This window comes from Nycticebus coucang, chromosome 15, assembly GCF_027406575.1.
Source record: "Nycticebus coucang isolate mNycCou1 chromosome 15, mNycCou1.pri, whole genome shotgun sequence".
Taxonomy (NCBI): Eukaryota; Metazoa; Chordata; class Mammalia; order Primates; family Lorisidae; genus Nycticebus; species Nycticebus coucang.
The window spans coordinates 68,363,349-68,388,873 of NC_069794.1; the positions used below are offsets into that span (position 1 = coordinate 68,363,349).

The following is a 25,525-nucleotide window of genomic DNA, read 5'->3' on the forward strand; positions in this document are numbered from 1 at the left end:
TATTCTAAAAGAAAAGACTAAATGAATAAACTGCTATGCAGAAGCACAAAGGTTTTTAAATGCAATCTTCTATAAGAAGTAATTAAATTGTAAAAGCCAAACAATCTAACATTAATTCAATTTCCTCTATGATAAAATTTATCTATCAGTTTTTCAATCATCTGAAATATCAGAATTAATATACTGACAATCATCATAATAAAATGTGATACTATCTTAAGTAGCTTGACTTTCTGTAACAAGTATTTCAGGAGTGGCATTTCTAAAAACAATTTTATGTACTGGCTTATTGTACCCTCAATGAATCCCCAACAATAAAAAAAAAAGAAAAAAAAAAAAAAAAACAATTTTATGTAATGTATGCATCAGTTATATTTGGAAGCAGGCACAAGAGTTCTAATAAAATTGATAAATTTTTAGAATACTACACAGGTTATGATGCAGCGTGATCTGTATCCTTAAGGGGGAAACAAGAAATAAATAAAAAGAAATAAAATCAAACCTCTATAAATGAAAGGAATTTCAGATACTTATGGCTGACAGAAGAAAATAAAATTTTATATTTTCATCAGACATTTTTACAAAGAAAATGTCTTGATGGTCTTGTTTCTAACTTATAGTCATTCTTTATATATATATATATATACACACACATACATACACACACACATATATATATATATATATATATTTTTTTTTTTTTTCTTATTGATTAGGGTGATGCAGAAAGCCACAAATGAGAAAAGGACACTAAGGTTTTAATAAGGGAAACAAAAAGTTGTTTTCACCAGTATAGATTCACATTACAGTACACCAATATTGACAGCATTCTCTTGTCTATTTTTGGTACAGAAGATGGTTTCTCTCTACATAACCTTGTAAGGCTTCAGTAACTAAAACATAAAACAAACAAACAAACAACCCCCCCCCAAAAAAAAACAAAACCCCCAGCCTATTAGTTTACAGTTTATTTTAAAAATTCTGAAAGACACTGCAAGTTCTAAACTTTTAGTAGTGCTACCCATAGACAACCATCTTGGTTAAGAAACCAGTAAGAGTCCTCTTTCGAGGAAACTTTGCAACAGTAGAGTTGTGCAATATGGATGTTTCTTACTACAAGAAAAAAATTATACATGGCACATTCTCATTCATATTTTGTAATGTAAAAAGTTACAAACATACCTAATCAAATAAATAATAATAAAAAAAGAATTTGAATGTATTTGTTAAGTATCCTAAAACCACTACATAGAATAATGGCAACTTTCACTCACAGATTATTTACATGGTAATACCCAGTGTGGGTACACTGCTACAAAACTCAAAACAGAAGGAGTAAACTTGAAATGTTTTCCATAATAAAGATCTAGCAGCATGACTATCTAATGCTGTTTTATCCCGATTGCTTCCGACATGTTTCTTTTTAGTCTGTGTCTTCATCCAGTTCATAATTGTCTTTATCATAAATATCTTTTACTAGAAGAACCCGTACAAGCATATTTTCCAAGGTGTTTCGGTCCAGTGAAGTAGATGTATACCAGACAGGGCTATCTGTAGAACTAGAGCATTCTGGTTGCAAATAAAAAACATCCATTCTCTGATTAAGATTCTGTGGACTTTGGGGGAAAAGAAGAGAAAAAGTCAATTTTGCAAAACATATATACAAAACTTCCCACAACTTTTCTTCTTTCAAGTATAGTTCAGATTGCACTAATCACATATGTGGCAAGACCCTGTCTCATCACCTACATTAGTCATTAAAATATTCTCAAAAGTCATCTTCTGTTATAAACACATTATGTCCTACGGAAACTCTGTATTTCACTGAATTCAAGACACTTATCAGTAGATACACTATTCCTTATGTTAATGTTTCCACTAAACAAGCAAAACACTGTCAAATTATGATTTTATGATGCATCAATTTAACCAGGCATCCAAGTTTCACAAATTGTGAAAAACATGTCATAAAATTAATGAAGTAGCATATAAAAAAACTTACAGCATTACACAACAGAAACTTAATTTAAATATCAACTTAAATATTAACAAAATAATACTGAGATAAAAAATTCTTCCTAACAAATAGTTATCATCAATGTAAGAGCCCTGACACTGTTGCAGCCAAATAGCGCTACCCTAAATTATAGTATTAAACACTGGTTGACCGTATCTAATCCCCAAATCCAAAATCTGAAACCATTTTTTTTTTTTTGAGACAGAATCTCACTCTGTCACCCTCGGTAGACTACTGTGGCATCACAGCTCACAGCAACCTCCAACTCTTGGGCTTAGGCGATTCTCTTGCCTCAGCCTCCCCAGTAGCTGGGATTTACAGGCAGCCGCTACAACGCCCGGCTATTTTTTGTTACAGTTTGGCAGAGGCCGGGTTTGAATCCACCACCCTCAGTACATGGGGCCAGGGCCCTAGTCACTGAGCCACAGGTGCTGCCCCAAAATCTGAAACTTTTTGACCACCAACATGACACCACAGTGGAAAATTCTACACATGACTCCACGTGAAGGGGTTGCAGTCAAAATGTAGGAGCACAACACACAGTTTGTTCGGCATCCCCAAGGGGAAAATAAAATTACCTCAACCTATATGTATAAGGTGTATATGAAACATAAATGAATTGTGCTTAAATTCTGACCCCATCCCCAAGATCTCTAATATGTATATGCAAATATTCCAAAATCCAAAAAATCCAAAATCTGATACACTTCTAGTCCAAACATTTTGGATAAGGGATATTCACCTGTACCACTATCATCCTATAGGTGACATCACTGTATTTTGAAGTTCTTGAGGGCCATCTTAGGGACCTGTGATTTATAAAACTGTTGAAATAAGGAAGTACATTCTGAGTTTATGCTCACCTTTTGAAAAACAGAGAGTGCTTACTTAAAACAATGGACAAGCATAAAATGTTGCTAAACATTTCATTGATTTGAATTAAATTTTTTAAAATGCCTATTAGTCTCAGACTTGGAAAAGCACCAATGGAATACTGAAAAAGTATAGTACTTTCAGTACATCACTCCCATCTTTTAGAAAAGGCCATTTTCTCAAGTTTGTACCCCTGCTTTGCACAGTCATTGGAACTGCTATAATTTAAAAAGAGATGACAGTAGTAGTAGTTTTTTTAATAGAGTGATTTCTTAATAAATGCTTGAATACTAAAGTATGACGTACATGACAGGTATTTCATATAAAAAGTTGTAACTGAATGGACTTGATATAAGTGAAGAAAGAAAAAGCATCAGTAAAAAAATGACACCTCTTGATATTGTTATATTCAAACCAACTACCTTATACTACCATTTAAATAGGTTAAAGTATCATTAACACTCACCTTTTAGACAAGTAGCATTCAAACATTTTCACAGGACATCTGGAAGGATTGGCTGTGTTTTCAATTTGTTCAAATACTGGCTCATCATCTTCATGTTTTCTTTTTCCAGTAGTAATTTTATCTTAAAAAATAAAATTAAATAAACCTCCTAGAACTAATCTTGAAGAATAGAAGCAAACATCCAGAGAGTACTATTCATTCTTAGTGGAATGAGACTAGGTATCCTTCAGAGTTTTAAGTTATGGCTTCCACTATTCAAACAGAAGGAACAAAGACATCTGAAGAAGACATAGTTTATTTTATAAAAATGACGATCCTCAGGCTCTTAGCAAGTGACCCAGCAAGGCAAAGTTTGTGTTTGTATATTCCTACCACAGATAATCTGAAAATAAAAACACACACATACACTACCTTCGTTATCTGTTCCACATAAGGAAGACACTTGGTATCGAAGACATGCTTTGTTTTCCATTGTTAAAGGATTTTTTTTCCAATGCCTAAACACAGTGCCAAAGGAAAGTCTTAAGTGTTGTTCCACTGTTTTCAGGCCAAAATACTTAGTGTTAAAGTAGAACAGTGTATTCAGAAGAGCTACTGGAGAGTGTGATCCTAGTTGTTTTATCCTCCAGAGATAGTCTTCTTCAACTCGAGAGAATATTGACCCTTAAATAGAGAGAACTATTTTAAAAGAATTATAACAAATAAAACAGTTTTCATTTGACCATCTAGAAGCAGATAATATTAATGTAGGAACAAACCTATTAGCAATCCTCCATTCACACCAGGTCAAATGAAATGAGTTTTGGAATTACCTACAAAGCTCTAACAGTACAGAGGCTAGGAAACACCAGACTATGGAACTATCGTCTCTGGAATAGGGACTGGATGTCTGCCTCTGTTCTTCAGGAGAAGCAGGCAATGGTTAGAATGGAATATAAACCTGTAGAATTCCTGAAAAACTAGGTGATTCCATATACATTCACATTTTCTTCACACATCTGAAACAGTGGTTTACAAAAAATTCATATCAGAATCTCCACTGGAGGGCTGAAGATACAGCATCCAGTCTCTTACTCCAGAGAAAGTAGGTCACAATTCTTACAAAGCTTCATAAACATTAGTTTATAAAGTTTATTCAACAAGAGATGAATATCATATGAACTCATGAGCACTCAGAAAAATACGCTAATTTATATGACTTCCTAATTATTCTATTTATTTATTTTGAGAGAGAGACAGAAAGTCTCACACTGTTGCCCTGGTTAGAGTGCCATGGCATCACAACTCATAACAACCTCAAACTCTTGGGTTTAAGAGATCTTCCTGCCTCAGCCTCCCAATTAGCTGAGACTACAGGTGCCCACCACAATGCCTGGCTAGTTTTTCTTTTTTAGCAGAGACGGGGTCTCACTCTTGCTCAGACTAGCCCTGAACTCCTGAGTTCAAGCAATCCATCTGCCTTGGCCTCTAAGAGTGCTAGGATTGCAAGCATGAGCCACTGTGCCAAGCCAACTTCCTAATTAGTTTAACATACTCTGTAAGAATAATCCCAGTATCACATTACCAACACCTTTATTTAAAATAGCATTACCATCTGGAAGTATGCTTGGTTGCCAACTCCGGAGTATTTTATTCAATTCTTGTTCAAATGTCTGATATCCTGGATCAATAAATATGTTGTCTTTTCGATTACTACCACACAAGTACTAAAAAAAAAAAAATTTTTTAAATGAAAACCAGCTGATTTTAAAGAGTGAACATATTACATTGTTTCTTAAGGAAAAAATTAACAATTTATGTCTAAGAAAAGCAAGCACATTATTAAAACATGAGACACAAACTGGTAGAAATCATAAAGAACCAAACATTACCAACTAATCTGCTGCTCAAAATACTCAAAGCTGAAACATATACTCCAGAGTACATAATGAGAATCTTCAGTCTGTCAGACAACTAATAGAGTATATGACCCCAATGTTTATCATCTAGTGCATAAAGAAAAATTTAAACTTTCAAGTAAGAGTAATTAATGATTAAAGAAAAACACCGAGCAGAATAAAGATGGGATGAAATGTCCCTGGCTTTGTCAAGTTTATGTTTTTCTTATTGTCTCTATTTGCTTAATTCTCTACCTGTGAGCCACTATACTTATGAATCTTATTACTGTCAAAGCCCTTGAATCTTAAGAATGAAGACTGTTACAGAGTAATTTAAACACTAAAGTTAAAATAGTGGGATTTAAAAATAAAAAAATATTTAAGTAACTTGTATGGTAACAACAGTACAAAGAATGGGAGGCAGGATTTGGGGGTAATCTGAGTATACTGTTGTAAGGCTTTTTTTTTTTTTTTTTGAGACAGAGTCTATGTCACCTTTAGTAGAGTACCATGGCGTCACAGCTCACGGCAACCTCAAACTCTTGGCTTTAAGTGATTCTCTTGCCTCAGCCTCCCAAGTAGCTGAGATTATAGGCGCCTGCCACAATGCTGGCTATCTTTTTGTTGCGGTTGTCGTTGTTTAGCAGGCCCAACCTGGGCTCAAACCCGCCAGCCTCGGTGCATGTGTCTGGCGCCCTACTCACTAAGCTGTAGGCGCCAAGCCTATAGCTTAAACTACAAGTAGCATGATATTATTTGAAGGTAAATAGGAGCTCCAGTGGTACAATCAGTTATTGTGCAGTACTTATATGAAGGTAAATAATGGTTAATTAAATAGGTATACTGTAAATTCTAGGATGACCAATAAAAAAACTTTTAAGAGGGACAAATAATATACCAAGAGTGAAGATAAATTAAAAAGAAAACAGTAAAAGAAAAAAAAAAAGCAGATAAGACTATAAAACCAGTAGGACAACAGATTTTAATTCCATGACAGCAGTAAGTACACTAATGGATAAAGTCTAAACCAGGGTGGACAAAGTAGAGCCCTTGAGCCACATCTGACCCACTACAAATAAAGTTTTCTTGGAATATAGACACTGGTTTATTTGCATAAGGTCTATGTACCTTTCATGCTATAAAGGCAGAGTTGAATGGTTCTACAATACAAACAAGGCCTGTGAAACAGAAAACGTTTACTATCTGGTCTTTTATTTTAAAAGTCTGTTGGTCTCTCATCTAAACACATCAATTAAAAGACAGACAAAGTTAGATTGCTTCTTTTTTCTTCCCCCAAGACAGGGTCTTGCTCTATTGACTGGCTATGGTACAGTGGCATCATCATAGTTCACAGCAACCTTAGACACTTGAGTTCAAGCAATCCACCTGCCTCAGCCTTTTCAAGTAGCTGGGACAACAGGCACATGCCACCATGCCCAGTTAATTTTTCATGTTTTCTGTAGAGATGGTGATACAGGGTTCCACCATTCAGGGCTGGACAGGGACCCCCCCATTTTCTAGGCCTGGGTGAGCTCAGAAATAAATATCATCACAGAACTCCATCTCTAGACACAAATAGGCTACATTCTCTGGGCTCAAGCAAGGTCACAAAAACAAACAAAAAGGCAGCCTGATTGGTATCTCATCTGGGTGGTTCCTCTGGGAGTAGGGAGGATTCACCCTACTGCCTAACCCGGGGCAAGGACTGCAAGGACAGAACCCCCTTGCTAATTTTAGGATTATTTTCTGCCTGCAGGCCTCTGGCCAAATTGTGCCCTATTTTGAACATACATTCCCCAAACCCTCAGGCTGCAATATAGGAAAAACAACATATAACCGTCTGGACAGAAGGCCCCCAACAGGGGCTTCCAACTTGGACCAGCCCCCTACTGTTGGCAGTTCTATTCTCCCTCTTTTGCTTATCAATCTTTCTGTCAGTAAATCCTGTCCTTTTGTTTATTCCTGTGGTCCACGGTTCCATTCCAAACCTAGAGATAAAGGACCCAACACAGAAATTCCAGTTAGAACAGAGTGGTCTTAAACTCTTGGACTTCTGAGATCCTCCCACCTCAGCCTGTAAGAAAGGACTAGGATTATAAATGAAAGCCACTGCATCTGGCCGAAGTTGGACTTTTTGCTTTTTTAATTAATGTAAGGCTCAATATGCTGTCTACCAAAAATCTACTTTCTCAGGCATGTGAAAAATAAAAGAAAGGAAAAATGTATACCATATATATATTAATCAAAACCTATTCTAGCCGGGTGTGGTAGTTCATGCCTATAATTCTAGCCCAGTGGGAGAATCACTTTAGGCCAAGAGTCAAGACTAACCTGGGCAACATAGTGACAGCTCATCTCTCTATAATAATGATATACCCTAGGCTAGAGTGTCATCATTTACGTTGATCTAATGTTACTCGTTTGTCAGAAGGAATATTAGCCAGCAAAAATTCCAAAATAGTAGAACAAAAACTTATAATTAATGCCTTTCAAATAGGATGACAGATCAATTGATAAAATCCTGGCAATCAATGAAGTGTTAATGAATTGGTTTTAATATACAGTATCGTGATTCAATCTAAGCATCTCTAGACTTTTTAAAATGCAAACTTAGTTGCACATTACATAAAACAATCACTAAAGTTTAGGACAACAATTTATGTGGTGGTCTTACCATAAAACAACAAAAATAAGAGAAATGTGTATTTTCATTTGTGAGTCTAGCAAAGGGAAAATAATTTTTATGTACGTTCACGACTTTAGCAATAACAAGCCAAAATCTACTAAGCTCACTAAATGATGTTTTTAGTAGAGATGGGGTCTTGAGCCACATTTCAAGGGCTTTGTTTTTCCAGCCTAAAAATGCTTTGTAGGTCAAAGCATCCTATTAATCAATATCTATTTACTTAAACAGAAATTATGGTACTGGTATTTAGAAGCACAATTCAAGTCCCATATAATATAGCTAATAAGTGAAAAACATGTCCAGACTGTTAATGTTTGTTTAGCCATATATTGTCAAAGAATGTCTTAGAGAGCTAGCTAAAGCAAGAAACCAATTATGCCTAGCAGTATACATAAGAATTTATAAAATTAAAATAAATATTGGGAATATAAGACATTCATAATTTGAGGGCTATTAAGAGATTTTACTTATAAGTCCCTACAGGTAACTTAGAGACTTATAGTTTAGCTACAAATTAGTAGTTCTATACAATAGTTTGAGTTTCAATGAAAACATACCAGCCTCCAGTGGCCTATGTCCAAGAAAAATAACATTGAGTGTGATCTTTAAAAATATTTAAAACAGATCTATAGAGAACTCAAATTAAGCCACATGAAAAAAGCCAACAATCCCATATATCAATGGGCAAGAGACATGAATAGAACCTTCTCTAAAGAAGACAGACGAATGGCTAACATATGAAAAAATGTTCATCATCCCTATATATTAGAGAAATGCAAATTAAAACCACTCTGAGATACCATCTAACCCCAGTGAGAATGGCCCACATCACAAAATCTCAAAACTGCAGATGCTGGCATGGATGTGGAGAGAAGGGAACACTTTTACACTGCTGGTGGGACTGCAAACTAGTACAACCTTTCTGGAAGGAAGGATGGAGAAACCTCAAAGCACTCAACCTAGACCTCCCATTTGATCCTGCAATCCCATTACTGGGCATCTACCCAGAAGGAAAAAAATCCTTTTATCATAAGGACACTTGTACTAGACTGTTTATTGCAGCTCAATTTACAATCGCCAAAATGTGGAAACAGCCTAAATACCCACCAACCCAGGAATGGATTAACAAGCTGTGGTATATGTATACCATGGAATACTATTCAGCTATTAAAAAAAATGGAGACTTTACATCCTTCGTATTAACCTGGATGGAAGTGGAAGACATTATTCTTAGTAAAGCATCACAAGAATGGAGAAGCATGAATCCTATGTACTCAATTTTGATATGAGGACAATTAATGACAATTAAGGTCATGGGAGGGGTAGGGGGGAAAGCAGAGAGAGGGAACGAGGGAGAGGGGTGGGGCCTTGGTGTGTGCCACACCTTCTGGGGGCAAGACATGATTGCAAGAGGGACTTTACCTAACAAATGCAATCAGTGTAACCTGACTTATTGTACCCTCAATGAATCCCCAACAATAAAAAAAAAAAAATTTTAGAACATTTTCAGGCAGCGCCTGTGGCTCAGTGGGTAGGGCGCCGGCCCCATACCGAGCATGACAGATTCAAACCCAGCCCCGGCTAGCTAAAACAGCTGTGGCAAATGCAACAAAAATAGCCAGGTGTTGTGGCAGGAAGCCTGTCGTCCCAGGTACTTGGGAGGCTGAAGCAAGAGAATCGCCCTAGCCCAAGAGCTGGAGGTTGCTGCGTAAGCTGTGACGCCATAGCACTCTACTGAGGGTGATAAGGTGAGAGTCTGCCCCCCCCCCCACCAAAAAATATTTAAAACATTTTCATGTTTGATTCTAGACAAAAGAGCAATTCCAAACATCTAATCATTCTCTCCGTGGTCTGACACTTGCCTGCCTCGCATGCCCTCCCAATCACTCTAAAGCTCTCTTCACTACATATTGTACACTCCAGCCGGGAAAACTGCCCTTGTATATATGTTTATAAATCTCTTCTTGTAATGTCATGGTCCTCTCCTCATCATTTCTGCCTAGGAAAATTTCTACGTGTATTTTAAAACTCAATGTTTTCTACATTGCTGTATTTTTTCATATGATATCACAGTTCTGTGCTACCAGCATAAAATGAGCATAGGACTATCTAAATATTATTTGTAAATATATTCCCAAAGATTATTTGTATTTCCATTTCTTAAGTGTAACATACATATTATAGGAGCTTTTACATCAAACTGCTCACCAGATTCATTATATTACTTAACTCCACATCCTTATCAAAAAATAGTGATAATTATAGTAAGGTTGTTCAGGGGATTGGATGACGTGTCAGTCATGTAGCAGTGCATTAAAAGCAATAAACAGAAAATGTTAAGCCATGGACACACTTCTCTCCAAAGCCTACTTATGTCCAGTGTCCAACATACAATAATACTTAAACATTTGCTGAATTAACCAATGAAAGGATTTCATCACTGCTATAAAAAAAAAAAGCAAATTCTTAAGACCCTCTGAATAAAGATTAAAGTTTAGAAATGTTCTATGTATTGTAATTACTTAAAAACTACCCATTTACACAGAATTTAAATTAACAAACCACATAAGGGACATGAATTTTAAATTTAATAAAATAGAGTTTACTCTTCTTAAAAAACCCATTTCTACATGCTTAAAAGTGAAAAAATAAAAATCCACATTCCTCCATATAGAAGACTTAACATGTAACAAGTAAAAACTAAAAATTCTAGACAAAAATTTGGGGAAATGACAAAGGCTTTCCTACCATTTATAAAAAACAAGAAACTCCCATGGAATACTATTCAGCTATTAAAAAAAATGGAGACTTTACATCCTTCGTATTAACCTGGATGGAAGTGGAAGACATTATTCTTAGTAAAGCATCACAAAAATGGAGAAGCATGAATCCTATGTAGTCAATCTTGATATGAAGACAATTAATGACAATTAAGTTTATGGGGGGGGAAGCAGAAAGAGGGATGGAGGGAGGGGGGTGGGGCCTTAGTGTGTGTCACACTTTATGGGGGCAAGACATGATTGCAAGAGGGACTTTACCTAACAATTGCAATCAGTGTAACTGGCTCATTGTACCCTCAATGAATCCCCAACAATAAAAAAAAAAAAAATTAAAAAAAAAAACCAAAAAAAAAACAAGAAACTCTTACCAACTAAAAAGGATAAACAACTGAAAGATAAGCCAACTCATAGAAAAGCAAATGCAAATGGCCAATAACACAAAAAGATCCCCAACCTTTCTGGAAAGAAATCTGCTGCTAACTTTAAAAATCAAAAATATATTTTTCTTATGATCCAACAATACCTTTTCAGGAATCATATCTCAGAAATAAAAGCATCAGTTCTTTAGGATGATTATAGAAGATTTAGGGAAGAGAAGAAAAGAGAGTGCACATTGTCTGTAATAGCCATGTTTTACAAAACAAGAGGAGCCTGGATGTGGTGGCTCATGCTTGTAATCACAGCACTCTGGGAGTCCAAGGCAGGAGGACTGCCTGAGCTCAGGAGTTCAAGACAAGCCTGAGGAAGAGTAAGGCCCCTGATTAGCTGGGTGCAGTAGCACTCAGCTATAGTCCCAGCTACTCTGGAGACTGAGGTGGAAGGATCCCTTGAGCCCAGGAGTTTCAGGTTACAGTGATGCCAGTGGCACTATACCCAGGGCAACAGAGTGAGACTTTGTCTCAAAAAACAAAGGGAATGCTCATCATTTTGGAAATGACTGAATTAATTGCGATAAATCATACAATGAAACACATACACAGGTCTGCTCTACTAGACTTAGAGAGGCTGCCACAATGTATAAGAAATTAGAGGGAGAGAAAGAAAGAGGTTAAAGTATATAATAGGATCTCATGTTCTTAGATGGAGTAATATCTTTTGCCAAGTTTATAAAAAACACAGAGAAGTATAACCATCTAGCTAATAATGATAAAGAAGAGGCATTAAGGAAAAAGGATGTCTGCATTTCTATTTATGATAATTTGATGGGAGGGACATTTCACATATGTAAAATGTAAAACAATAATTTCAAAATGTTATTGATGGTTATTGTAGGGTTCTGAGATTTCTGTATTATAGCAACATTCAATGATAACCATCCTTCCAGGCCGGGCATGGTGGCCCACACCTATAATCCTAGCATTCTGGGAAGCCAAGGCAGACAGATCGCTTGAGCTCATGAGTTCTAACCAGCCTGAGCAGGAGCAAAATTCTGTCTATAAAAGTACCCAGCATTGTGGTGGGCACCTGTAGTCCCAGCAACTTGAGAGGCTGAGGTAAGAGGATCGCTTGAGCCCAAGAGTTTGAGGCTACTATGAGATACAACACCACGGCACTCTATTGAGGGTGACAAAGTGAGACTCTGTCTCAAAAAAGTAAAAATAAAAAATAAATAAAAATAACCATTCTTCCCACACAAAATCGGAGGACGGGGGAAATCAGGTGTTTTGTTTGTGACGGAAGGGAAAAATAACTGTGCTCCCCTTTCATGTAGTATCAGTTAAATATTCACAATTATATTTGTATTTTCAATGTAGAAAACAGAAGTGGCTACTTATTCCTCTATACATTCACAAGACTTAGTCCTTTCCAAAAAAAAAAAAATGTTATTCCTACTATACTTGTATCAAAAAAAAAAAAAAACATACTTCCTTTCCACAGTATCTTGTTTTTATTGTCAGATGTGAACAAAATAAATCGACAGTAAACATGGCACACACTTCCAAAAAATAGCCTCTATTTCAGTATACAACCTTGAAGTAATAATATTAAACAGCACTGATTTCTGGAAAGCATATTTTAGATATCTTAGCTTTACTGAGTTGTAGGATTATTTTTAAAGCTGTATATAAATACTATAGTCTTTAAAAACAAATCAAGTCTGTAAAATGTGTACAATAATGAAATAGTATATAATTTTAAAAACTGTGGTTTTTAAACATAAAAATTACCATCTTAACCATTAAGTATAAAGTTCAGTAGTAAATCAATCTTTCTGAGGAAACATTTATTGTTAATATAAAGAACCTATTTTAAAAAGTAAGGAAATTCTGATACATGCTACAAAATGGACAAAACCTGGAGGATATTATGCTAAGAGAAATAAGCCAGATACAAAAGAATACTGTGATTCCATTTACATGAGGCAATCAGAGGGGTCAAATTCAGAGACAGAAAGTAGAATAGTGGTTGCCAGGGGTTGGTGGAGAAGGAAATAGGAAGTTATTATTTAATGAATATGGAGTTTTAGTTTTACAAGATAAAAAGAGTTCTGAAGATATATAGTGGGTGAATGTATGCAATATAATTGAACTATACACTTAAAAATGTTTATAACATACGGCTTGTGGTTCTAATTGCGGAGTGGTAAACATACATAATCAAGATTCTTATCTGCAAGAAATAAACCCAGAGCCAATAAAAGCTATAAATGAACTTGATTACTGGTATTACTTCTCTGACCTTCAATCCTACTACAGAAATCTTGGCAATTGCTTCAGAAAAAAAAAAAAAAAAAAATGAAAGAAGCAGATTGGTTCACCTCCCTTCCTGTATAGAATTGTCAAACTTTCCAGTCCTTAAAAAGAATACTGAATGGATTAGTAAAACTGTGGTGTATATATACCTTGTAATACTACTCAGCCATAAAAAAGCTGGAGACTTTACATATTTTGTATTAACCTGGATGGAGCCAGAAAACATTCTCCTTATAAAGTATTACAAGAATGGAAAAGGAAGTATCCCATATACTCAATACTAACCAACATGAAACCAGTAGACAAACAAATACACGTTCACAAAAGAGAAAAACACAATTAAACTCAAGTGTGGGGGTGAAGGGAGGGCAAGTACTGTGCTCCCACCTAACAGGCACACAAGATGGTGAGATATGGCACACCTTCTGGGAGGAGGAGCACAACTACAACTTGGATCTTACCTAACAAACACAAATGATGAAACCTAATTGTCTGTACCCTCATATATTAATCTGAAATTTTTGAAAAAAGAAAAGAATTATTTCTCATGTTCATACCATGGACTTTTCTCTCAGAAATACTTTACCTTGGAGAATGAGAAGAACAAGGCCCTGATATACAGGTTACACCATTACTCAAACCTCTAAAGAGATTATTTCAGATCCAGGGGGTCCACCACAGAAACCTGGCCTGATAAATCTCAGAAACTTTCCTGAATGTGTGATACATACGAATAATACATATAATACATAAAGCCAACTACAGCTACACTTAAGTTAACGCTAATATTTTAATAAACATAAATTTTTAAGCTATGCTCCTAGCAGAAGCCTTTTAAAGTATGACCCTGTCTCACCACCTTAATAAATACACACACACAATCAGAAGTAGCCAAAAACAGCATCTACAGGTTTGTTGCATTAAAGTCATGACAACCAGCCAGCTCAACAATAGCCTGCCTACTATGTGGATAGCAGGGCATAGTACAAGAGAGAGTAAGAAGGGATATGTATGTAACAAATAACTTGTTCTGAAACCAGAGGACTGAGATGATTTCTCTTATACTCAGTATTCATAAATGCTATTCCTTCTTTACTTTTGTTTAACTGCTTGGTAAATAAAAAAGGAAGAGAGGGAAAAGTACACACAAGTATACAAACCCCGGGACAGATCCACTGGGTAGTATGTTTTGGAATTCATAATATTTTGGATGTTAGAGGGGGAATGTAGGGCATGTACAAATTACATAATATTCCTAGAGTGATCTGGGTAAGTACCCAGTGCTTACTCAGAAACATTAACAATTCCGCAGTAAATTCTATATAGTTACAGTCTGTGAATGAATATTAACTGTAATAAATAAAAACAATAGCTTTATAATTCAAGTGAGGTGTTACTGTCACTGCAGTTTTTTTTTTTTCAAAGACAAGTATAAATTTTAAAAGTTCACTTAGCAGAAGTAGACATTTTATTCATGACAGCAAGCAGAGAGCTGATAGGAAATAAAATAAAACATGAAATCAATGCATCGTAAATTCAATTTTAGCTATCACTGCATTTTCATGAAAAAAATATGTTTTATGTTTGGAGATTTTGGAATGGTAGACCTATATCACCATCTAAGCCTGATGCTCAAAGTATCTGTAAATCTATCAAAGGGGAATAAGAAAAAGTAAAACCTTTTGTATTTTTTTAAGCTTGCTACTTAATATATGTGGTGGCCCCGAAATACACAGTAATTTACAGCCACGCACTGTTTACCCACCATCATATACAGAAATCTTAGGCAAATTTCTTTTTTTTTTTTTTTTAATTGTTGGGGATTCATTGAGGGTACAATAAACCAGATCACACTGATTGCATTTGTTAGGCAAAGTCCCTCTTGCAATCATGTCTTGCCCCCAAAAGGTGTGGCACACACCAAGGCCCCACCCCCCCACCTTCTTCCCTCCTTCCCTCTCTCCGCTCTTCCTTTCCCCATCTCTCCCTCCTTCGTTCTCTCTCTGGAAATCTTAGGCAAATTTCTATTCTCAAGAGAAAATAAATAAAATACAAATGAAGACAGTTCTAGTTTTCTTCAGTAACTTATTTCATTATCTAATAGGTGTTAACAGAATAACATTGAATCTTAGGCCTATAAACAAAACTCAAAAGAGAGCTCCCTGTGATCTTCCACATTTCAGAATACATAGGATGTGAAGCTGGAAATCCTTTCTGACCTCTGGACTCAAGCCTGTGCAACTTGCTCAGAACTGGAGGTCATTACTTAAAAGTTGATCTTCATGTTTATTATAGGAAACAGAACTTGCTCAAATTCATAGACATGTGGATGAAGTTTATTTAAAGCCCCTAAGGAGTGGCCCATTTTTATGAAATGATTCCAAAGAATTAATGATTAGGTATATACTATTTAATAAGTTGTCAAAACATCAGAAACCATATGGTGAAACACATTATTCAGAAGTAAAGACACTTTCTGTTCGTATGTGGCTACACATCATGAGGCATTCAATTATTTGCATTTGGTAAGGAAGCAATGATTACCTATTACATATATGCATATATATATTATCATTTATAAATATGTGGCAAACATACAACTTGGTTTGTTGGACCTGTTACAAAAGATGAATGAATTGTGAGTGACCTACCCATACCCTGTTTTTCCGCATAACTCTTTCTGGTTTTGGTATATACTTTTGGAGAACTTGAAGGTTTTCAGGAGCAGAAACACAAGATGAAATTCTTTCTTAGTAAAAGCCAATAGAGGTTTCATAAAGCTACCTTAAATAATCTGAAGTACCACTTTTTTTATAAAAGTTGTATTTGAAAGCAGCCTTCAAAATACTAACCTCCTGTATTCCAAGGCAAAGGTAATAGATGCTGTCAGGTGCATAACTCTCTCCATTTGGGCGTCGGATCTCATTAACAAAATGAGCTAACCCATAGTTAAGCTCAGCTGTGGTGTGAGAGAGCAGATCCTCTTTTAACTTTACTGATTTAGCTAAAAAGAATTAAAATTAAAAATTGCTATTATTGAATGTCATTATTAAGAAACTTTCTGAAATTATTTTTTTCATGCATAAAAAACTTTAAAATAAAATGCATTCTTAGAATCATTTTAAACCACATTTTTATTTCTTTAAAGGTAGGAATGTTGATTTTAAAAAGGTCTTAAGAGAAATGAAAACACTTACGAGATTTTAGCTCATCTAATATCAGAAGATCTTCATCAAGTTGCCTAGTTTTTACCCAGTGTTTCCATGCATTGACGCCATATGTATATTTGAAAGGAAAGCTGCATTCTGAATTGTCAGAACTATCATCATGAGACTGGTATCCTGACACAGCTTTTCTCTTGGCTCCCTGTAGTAAAACAGCACAGTAAAATCTTTGCTTTTTTAGCCTATGTTAAGTGATGACTTTATTGTATGCCATCTCTCACCAAAAGCAAATTATAATTGACCCTTAACACAGGTTTGACCTACATGGGTCCACTTACATGCAGATTTTTTTCAATAAAGTTACATTGAGTGTACCTGTCTCTCCTCTACCTCCTCTTCCTTCTAGTGCCCCTGAGATAGCAAGACTAACCCCTCCTTAATGTGAAGATGTCCATGAGAAGACTTTTATGATGACCCACTTTCACTTAATGAACGGTAAATAAACTTTATCTTCCTTATGATTTTTCTTGATAACTTTGGCTCTCACTTATTTATCGGAAGAATGCAGTATATAAAAAAAGTGTTAACAGACTGTCTATGCTATGGGAAAAGCTTCTAATCAACAGTAGGCTATTAGGTAGTTTTGAGGGAGTCAGAAGTTACAAGTAAATTTAATGGGGGGAGGTGGAGTGGGCCAGGGGTGAAGGGGTGTGGTCAGTGCTCCTAACCCCCACATTGTTTAAGTGTCAACATTTAGTTGCTTAGAACTGGCTGGTATTCCTGAATCTGACAATAGTTATCTATAACATTTCTTGAAATGTATTTCCAGGAATGTGATGTTTCTGCAAAATCATTTTGTACAATAAAATCGTATTAAATGCTGCTATAAGAGTCACCAATGATAAGAAAATAAACGCAAGACTATTAATAAACTAGTAACCTAAATATTAATGTGAGAAACTTCAGAACTTTTCAACAACTCCACCTTGTAGGGAATGACGCTCCTTTCCACTATCTTGGTGTTTGTATTATAGAAGTTTCTATTTTGATGTTATCCAACTTAATCTACTTTTTTCTTTTCCTTTCTTCCTTCTGCTTTTGTTCGGTATCATATCTAAGAAACTACGCCTAATCCAAAGTCATGAAGATTTAGGTCTATGTTTTTTTTCAAGAGTTTTACATTTTTAACTCTTACATTAGATCTCTGACCCATTTTGAGTTAATTTTTGTTTGTGGTGTCAAATAAGAGTCCACCTTCATTCTACTCCAGGTACTCCTTTTTAAGTTTTTTTTTGTTTGAGGGAAAATTTTCTTAAGGGGTTTTTAATCTTGCTTTATATTGGAAATCAGAAACAAAAAGTTGTTGATAGAATATTAATATAATTACACCCGATAATACATTTAAATGTGGTCTATCTACACGATCAAACTGTCTACCATGTCTTTTATGTGCTGGCATGCTTCAAAGAGACCAGATACAATAAACAGGGCATCATAGTCTCATTTGATGAAACTAATGGAGAAAGCAATTTGAGAAAATAATCTTAATTTGCGTCACAAGAATTGATTGTTAGCAACACTTTTTCTATATCTTTATATCAAGACAAACTTAAAAAGAAAAACTATTAATACTCACTCTTGTTCTGCTAATGACTAAATCTGAGATATTTTTATTACTCAGAAATAAATTCATTCTTAAAATCTTTTTCAACCTAGAAAACTAAATATCTCCCCCATATTCTCAGGAATACCAGAAGATCAATGTATTGTTCTCTGTAGTTAGAGACATTGCTATAAAGAGGTACTAAATAAATGTAAGAATACTATTAAATTTTGTACCTTTTTTTTAGATCGAGGTCTAGGCTGTTCCTCATATTCCTCTCCAAAAACAGGTGGTAATAAAAATTCATTTTCCATATCAAGCTCCTCAGCAGCTGACAACCAAATCAGAGGAACTTTTATTTCAACTGTAATACCACAGGTTTATGTGACATAAACACAGCCAACAGAGAACTAACCATAGAACGTAAAAAGCATTTGTACTTTGGGACAAGCTGGACTGGGTTGGGGAGTAAATGACTTACTTTTCCTAACATGGTCTGTGAATTCTAATAAACCCTGTTTAGGCTCCTAAAAAAACCTTATATATAACGAATATTAATGTGGAATTTTCATGGAAATGTGTTATATCAGAAAAATTATTATAATCTGAAATTCAATTATTAGCTCCAAATGGTCTTGGTGCAAATCTGTTTCAACCTATTAAATTTTTTTCCAAAAACAAAATGTTTTACATTCTACTTAATATGCTCATCAGCCTCCATAGATTAAGAAAATCAACAATGAAAAATCAGGCACGTGTCTCACACAAAAGACCTGAAAATAATTTTTCCCTCTGAAGGTGAACTTAATTTTCACAAAGACTTAAGGAAAATGTTATTGATATTTTTTAAATTAAAAATGACACAAATACTTCTTTATTCTCTTCCTTATCTTTAAAACTTTCCATAATGAATTACATTTAGTAAGTTTTATTGTTGCTTTTTCCAGCCATGTGTGGTGGTGACTCACACTTGTATTCCCAGCACTTTGGGAGGCCAAAGTGGAGCCTAGGAGTTCAAGACCAGCCTGGGCAACAAAGCGAGACCTCACCTCTACAAAAAAAATAAAAAAATTAGATGGACGTGGTGGTACGTGCCTATAGGCCTCACCACTTGAAAGTCAGACAGAAGGATCATTTGAGTCCAGTAGTTGGAGGCTGAAGTGAGGTACGATGATGTTGCTAAAGAGTGTAGTGTAGCCTAGACAACAAAGTGAGACTATGGGTTGTAAATGTCTAAGGAATTCTTTTTAAGTCCCTACAATTCAATCCCAATTCTCACTCCAGAACTTAACTGTTAAGTTTGATTTCAGTAAAAGAGAGAACACTAGGTATGAACACTAAAGGCAATGAATGATATGAACATTAAATGGTAAATGCTCAAAACCATAGTATGACTTAAAAACTAAATTTTATAACCATAAAGTAGGATTTTGAGTACCTCTGGGAAAATCTATCTCAATATCCAAATCTGGTTCATATGGTACATCCGGCATGTTGGACTGTGTCTCTGGGTCAGTGTTCTTCAAGAGGTCTGAACCAATTATATCTGTCTCAATAATTACACCTGTAATCAATCCATACTATCATTAGAAATCAAAATAGAAAACTCCAACAGCGTTTAAATTTAACCTGGCAAAGGGAACTTACTTATAAATGCAATAAAAATATAAATACTTATATCACAAAAGGAAAAAGAGACACCTATCAAAAAACATAAACGACTCTAAATTTAATAATTATTATTAGATCAACATAAGTATACAAAAACTTTTAATCCTATAAATGTTGATCACTCCCTTTCAAAATTAACGTGTGCTTTGATAGTAATACAAGTCCAATATGTAGAGTATTTCTAAAAGCAATCTCTTGTCAGAAATAAACTAATGAGGGTAGATAACTGCAAACCTCAGCACCCATTTTTAATTCTGATCATTCAATATACACTTATTCACAAATGCCTTCTAATGTTTAGAGGAGCCACTTCCAAAATATTTTTATTTTGTAACCACAATAAGAAATGCATTTTATTTAGTACACACTACAGGGTGATTGTGGGAGACAGAAAGATAAACACATGCATACACAGGGAAACAAAAGTTTTACAAAACAACTTATGCTTTCTATAAGGAATTCATGCTGACATTTATTTTTTATAGTTCCAGTTCATTTTTTAAAAAAACAAAAAACACTAGTCGCAACTCACTAAATTAATTTTACAACTCCTTAATTCAGTGCTTCAGAAACACTGTCACGTTATAAAATACAGAGAAAATTATAGTATTTTGATTGTTCTCCAGAGTAAAGTGAATTAGGCAATTTAAAGTTGAAATAGGACTTTAGGGTTAAGGGTAGGAATAAATATTTTAGGCAACTTAAAACTATTTTATCCTACAACATACTCATCATGCTACACCAGGCAGAAAGTACTGCCCTGAGAGGTTAAAATAAACCCTAGTTTTGAAAAATGCAAGTTATCTTATTAGTATAAGCAATAAAACAATATTGGGAATAACTACTACAAAATAAGAATTTGGATCATTATTGGAGCCCACTACAAGTTTTATGCCTGCGCTACTCCATTAACAAGAGTAATTCTGAGATGATTTTTTTTGAGTCAAATGTTGTTAAAACAGGGACCATACAAATATCTGTTGGAGATCAGGCTAAGTAAGAAGGCATCTGGCTACATACAGTATAGATCTCTTGATATAAAATGCTTTTCCCCACTGCCATGTTAAGTTGAAGCACAATGATATGTCCTACAAAGTACTGTAACAATTACAACACTTATAAAAAACCAACAATACACTTATTCACAACATATAATATAGCGTAGCTCACTATTGATGTTGGTTGTCTCAGTTTTCCCCTCGTCTTCAGTCATCATATCTGTCATTGTAAGCAACTCTGTATCAAGAGGATCTGAAGAAACTTTGCTTTTTAGCTCCTCAATTGCTGCAGGGATCTTCTCACTGCTGTCCAATGGAGCAGGCAGAAAAACAGGAACTGGCACCTAATTAACCAAAGCATAAGACACAATGTGCACAGAGCAAACACAGACACCTACTAAACTTCACTCTCAATGACAAACATACACAACTGATTAAACACAAAGCAACAACAAAGGCAGGGTGCAGTGGCTCATGCCTGTAACCCCAGTATCTGGGAGGCCAAGATAGGAGGATCCCTTCAGTTCTGGAGTTCTAGAGACCAGCCTGTGCAAGACTGACATCCTGTCTCTACTAAAAATAGAAAACTAGCCAGACATAATGGTGAGCACTTGTAATCCCAACTACTTGGGAGGCTGAAGCAGAAGGATCACTTGAGCCCACAAGTGTGAAGTTGCTGTGAGTTAGGCTAATGCCATAGCACTAGCAGGGTCAACAGAGTGATCTCCCCCAAAAAGGAGATCACCCCCCAAAAAAGGAACAATAGAGATTTGACCAAATCTAAATTAACTATCAAAGCAAAGTCAGTTTTACTAGCCTCACTAAGCTAGTAAGTGACACTAAGTCACTAAGGACAACTGCAGGAGTCCCTCAGTATCTGCATAGGACTGGTTCTAGGACTCCCCACAGATACCAAAAGCCCCAAATCCACCCATACCCAAGTCCCACAGTTAGCTATTTCCATAAATACAGATTCCACATCCTTCAAATATTGTATTTTCAATCCCATTTTGCCATGGAGCCAACCATATTCATTTTTGAAAAATCTGTGTATAACTGGACAGGTAAAGTTCAAACTTGTTGTTCAGGGGTCAACTGTATATATTTTTTTCCAACTGTACTTGATAAATCTCAAAATGAAAATGAATTTAAAATGTGACTTACAGGAACAGGAACTGTAGTGGGAACAGGAATATTCTGACTGTACATGTGCATAGGTACTGGGACATACACAGGTACAGGGATAGGCACCGGAACATACTCTGTCTTCCAATTATCATCTAAAAACACAAAATGAGTTTAAGGAGCAATGTAAACCAGCATTTACATACAGCTACTCAATGACAGAAGATTTGATAACAAAGACTTAACTATCTCAGTACTCATTTAACCCCTTGAACACACAGAAGCATATGCCTACATTTCTATAGGCATTATTTGTAGCAAACATCTTGTTTGAAGCCTGTCAGCATTGCTCACGGTCAAAAGGTTAAAAGAAAGTCCCAGTTTTTACAAAATTAGGTAACTTAACAACAGAGGAAAACAGAAGGCAGCAGCTGTTCTAACTTATAGAGAATAAACATAGGATTTCAGCTTTTTTTTTTTTTAGTAAAGAAAGAAAACATCCTATAAAAAATACGATTCTAAACACCCTACTAGACTCCCCTCAACTCTCTTCAAGAGTTTAATCAAACAATTATAATATAGCAAACACTATAAATCTGATGAAAATATAGTATATTTTAATTATTTCATCCCTTCTGAAAGGAAAAAATAGAATTGTTACTAATACAGACCACATATAAAGAAATGATTTTCTCAAAGGGAACAGTATAATTTTTTTTTTTTTTTAAGAGACAGGGTCTCACTCTGTTGCCCAGGCTGGAGTGCAGTGGCATGATCATAGCTCACCTTTGGCCTTGAACTCCTGCCTGTGATCAAGTGATCCTCCTGCCTCCACCTCCCAAACAGCTGACATCACAGGCATAGACCACCATACCCAGCTAAATATTTTTGGTTTTTGTAGAGATGGGGTCTCTCCATTGCTCAGAGTGATCTTCAACTTCTGCCACAAGAAATCCTCCTAACTCTGCCTTCCAAAGTGCTGGGATTACAGGTGTGAGCCACCGCACATGGCCTATTTTAATAGGTTTTAGCCCCAAGGAAATTTATGAAGCAAATCTTTTCACTTATGACATAATTTATACTGTAGGCCTTTATCAGAGATTAATCATAAATGATTTTAAATGAAATGCTGTATTCTCAAGTATTAATAGTATCTAAAATTAGATAAGCAAAAGCAACAGAAAATGACAAATTGACCAAAGCAATCTATTCTGTAGCCAGTCATTTGAGAAAAGTAAGTATTTCATTAAGTGAGATATTGAGATATAAGTACAGGAAGTATGTACATCAAATTTTCCCAAATTACCTGTCTGACAAGATTTGGTCTGCATGTGAGGTTTACAGTAAGTAGCTTTTGTCATTGTTAAAGGTTTGCAAAGAACTGCTTTATTCTTCATTTCTTTGTTGGGTGTTGGAGAAGGGGGTGGTGCTGAACCCTATGGAAAAGTAATGAGAAACATTTTTATTTTTGTCTCTAATTTTCATTACTTCCTGATGTTAATGAATTTCTGGTTCTAGGCCCTAAAAAGGGAACACACACACACAAAAGTACAAGAGTATAACCAAATTATGCTATTATTACTATGTTCACCACAGTCTTAATCTAGAAGGATCAAGGCAACTGTATTCTAACTACTAGCAAAGTAGCAGAAATTGTTCGTTCTACAGATTTATGCCACATTCAAAGGACATCATTAGAATGCTTTTATAAAAATATAAATAGACAATTCTCACTTTTAAGCACAAAATCGGGTTGCAAACCTGAAGTGTGAAAGTAATTAGGCTTTTAAAAATTCATTTTAGAAAAAAAGGTGCTTACAGTTATTAGGACTACCTATAGTAATGCTCTAGCTCCCTCTACTGCATAAACAGCTTGAAACGATAGTAAATTTGAGAGCATAAGAAAAATGATGCAAAGAATTACCAAAGGTATCATCAAATTTTAAGTTGTACATTTCCTGAAGCCCTACAATTGTAATTTCAAAAACCCATAGATGCACTCTTTCACATATTTTGTACTAAGTTCACTGTAGCATTATTTACAATGCAAACACAACAAAAAAAATGACACAAATAAAATCTGAAATAAGCTGAAGATCTGAAAACACAGGACTAAAGGTAAGATATTCTCCATACCACCTACTAATGTGGGAAAAATGTAGATACAGAATTAGGGGCAAGTATGTTCTATGGTTACCCCAAATGCTAAATTCACAAATATTGAACCATTGCTGCAAGAGGAACAAGTTCCTAGGGGCCTCTAGTCACAATGTTTTCATCAACTGCTCATTATATAACCCTGTTAAAGATACTTTATGCAGTATTTCTTTACAGTAAAATGTTCTTTCATTATAGTATTTTTGTGTAATATACTAAGTATAATGTTATTTCATTATAGCATTTTTGTGTAATATACTAAGATTATCAACTCTTTAACTCAGTCACATACTCAGTCACAGACATAATACAAACAGCACACATGTTGCACAGCTCTCACACTTCACATGCACTACACGTGCACACTGCACAGCATTCATGACACACACTGTACAGCAAGCACTCACATGCCACATATGCTGCACAGAACTCAATGAGGCACACACTACACACAGAATCCACATTGCACAGCACTCACACAGCCTACACATACTCTACAGTACTCACATATAGTAAACATAATGACACATGGTGGGTACTGCATATTAAAATTTGGGGCAAAAATTAAAGATTAAGCATTTGAAGTTTTATAAAAAACATTAACTAGAATTTTACTTTAGATCAAGCCACAGGACGCATGACAGTTCAGTATGCTGTGTGGTTCATCTTGACTTTGGCATGTCCCATGGAAACCATGGTTGGTAAAATAGGCTCTTGCGCCTTGTTGACAGTGTCAGCAATTTTCCCTCCCAAACTGGCTCCAAAAATCACGCGAGCCTTGTTTGCTCAGCTTCTCATCTCAAATATTTTAAGCATCTCAAGGCACTTTGGAAACGGTGCTTAAATTTAAAACTGTTCTCAAACATAAGGTCAGATTTTTCCACATCATTGCCAAATTTTCCCAAGACAGCACATTCTATTTCAGTATCATCTTCCTTCATGTCAACAAAACCTTCTCCACTCATTTACTGTGTGATACAAAAGTTTTAACATTGTTCTATGACTTCTATAACTCCTTCAAACCCCTTGAAGCTTTTAGCCCAGCCAAACATTTTTCCAAAGGTTATTGATAGTATCCTGCTTGACACTGTCCCCAAGCTGTGTCACCATAATCAAGAAGTTGTATATTGTAAATGACTTCCAGTAGTCCTTCATGGTGGCAGCTTCTTTGTTGGCATTTAGAGTCTCGCAAGCCTTCGCAAAAAGCTCCCTCATATAGCGTGCCTTGATAGCTTTCAATATGTCCTGATCAAGAGGCTGGAGGAGAAACAATAGTGTTTGGGGGCCATGAAAAGAATTCCTGTGTTGGGGTGGGCATTTTCCAGTCCTTCACAGCAACAGCTTGGAGCATCATTTAGCAATAAAACCACTGTGAAGGCAGTTTTCACCCTAGAGATAGTATTTAACTCCTAGGA

The 25,525-nt window shown here is 35.5% G+C and overlaps 1 protein-coding gene across 3 annotated transcripts in view; it reads right to left on the reverse strand.

Moving 5' to 3' along the window:
• Positions 1 to 741: 741 nt before the first annotated feature.
• The window catches only part of ZMYM2 (zinc finger MYM-type containing 2), a 110,594-nt gene continuing 85,810 nt past the window's right edge, over positions 742 to 25,525 (reverse strand). For all 3 annotated transcript variants that reach the window (XM_053563364.1, XM_053563361.1, XM_053563360.1), the window contains 11 exons: positions 23,260 to 23,389; positions 21,993 to 22,108; positions 21,001 to 21,172; positions 19,598 to 19,723; positions 18,396 to 18,490; positions 16,590 to 16,758; positions 16,245 to 16,396; positions 4,948 to 5,062; positions 3,768 to 4,019; positions 3,357 to 3,477; positions 742 to 1,616 (listed from right to left, as the gene is read on the reverse strand). In XM_053563364.1, coding sequence (XP_053419339.1) covers positions 1,424 to 1,616; positions 3,357 to 3,477; positions 3,768 to 4,019; positions 4,948 to 5,062; positions 16,245 to 16,396; positions 16,590 to 16,758; positions 18,396 to 18,490; positions 19,598 to 19,723; positions 21,001 to 21,172; positions 21,993 to 22,108; positions 23,260 to 23,389 — 1,641 coding nt within the window. In that variant the 3' untranslated portion in view covers positions 742 to 1,423. The remainder of the gene's footprint in view (positions 1,617 to 3,356; positions 3,478 to 3,767; positions 4,020 to 4,947; positions 5,063 to 16,244; positions 16,397 to 16,589; positions 16,759 to 18,395; positions 18,491 to 19,597; positions 19,724 to 21,000; positions 21,173 to 21,992; positions 22,109 to 23,259; positions 23,390 to 25,525) is intronic.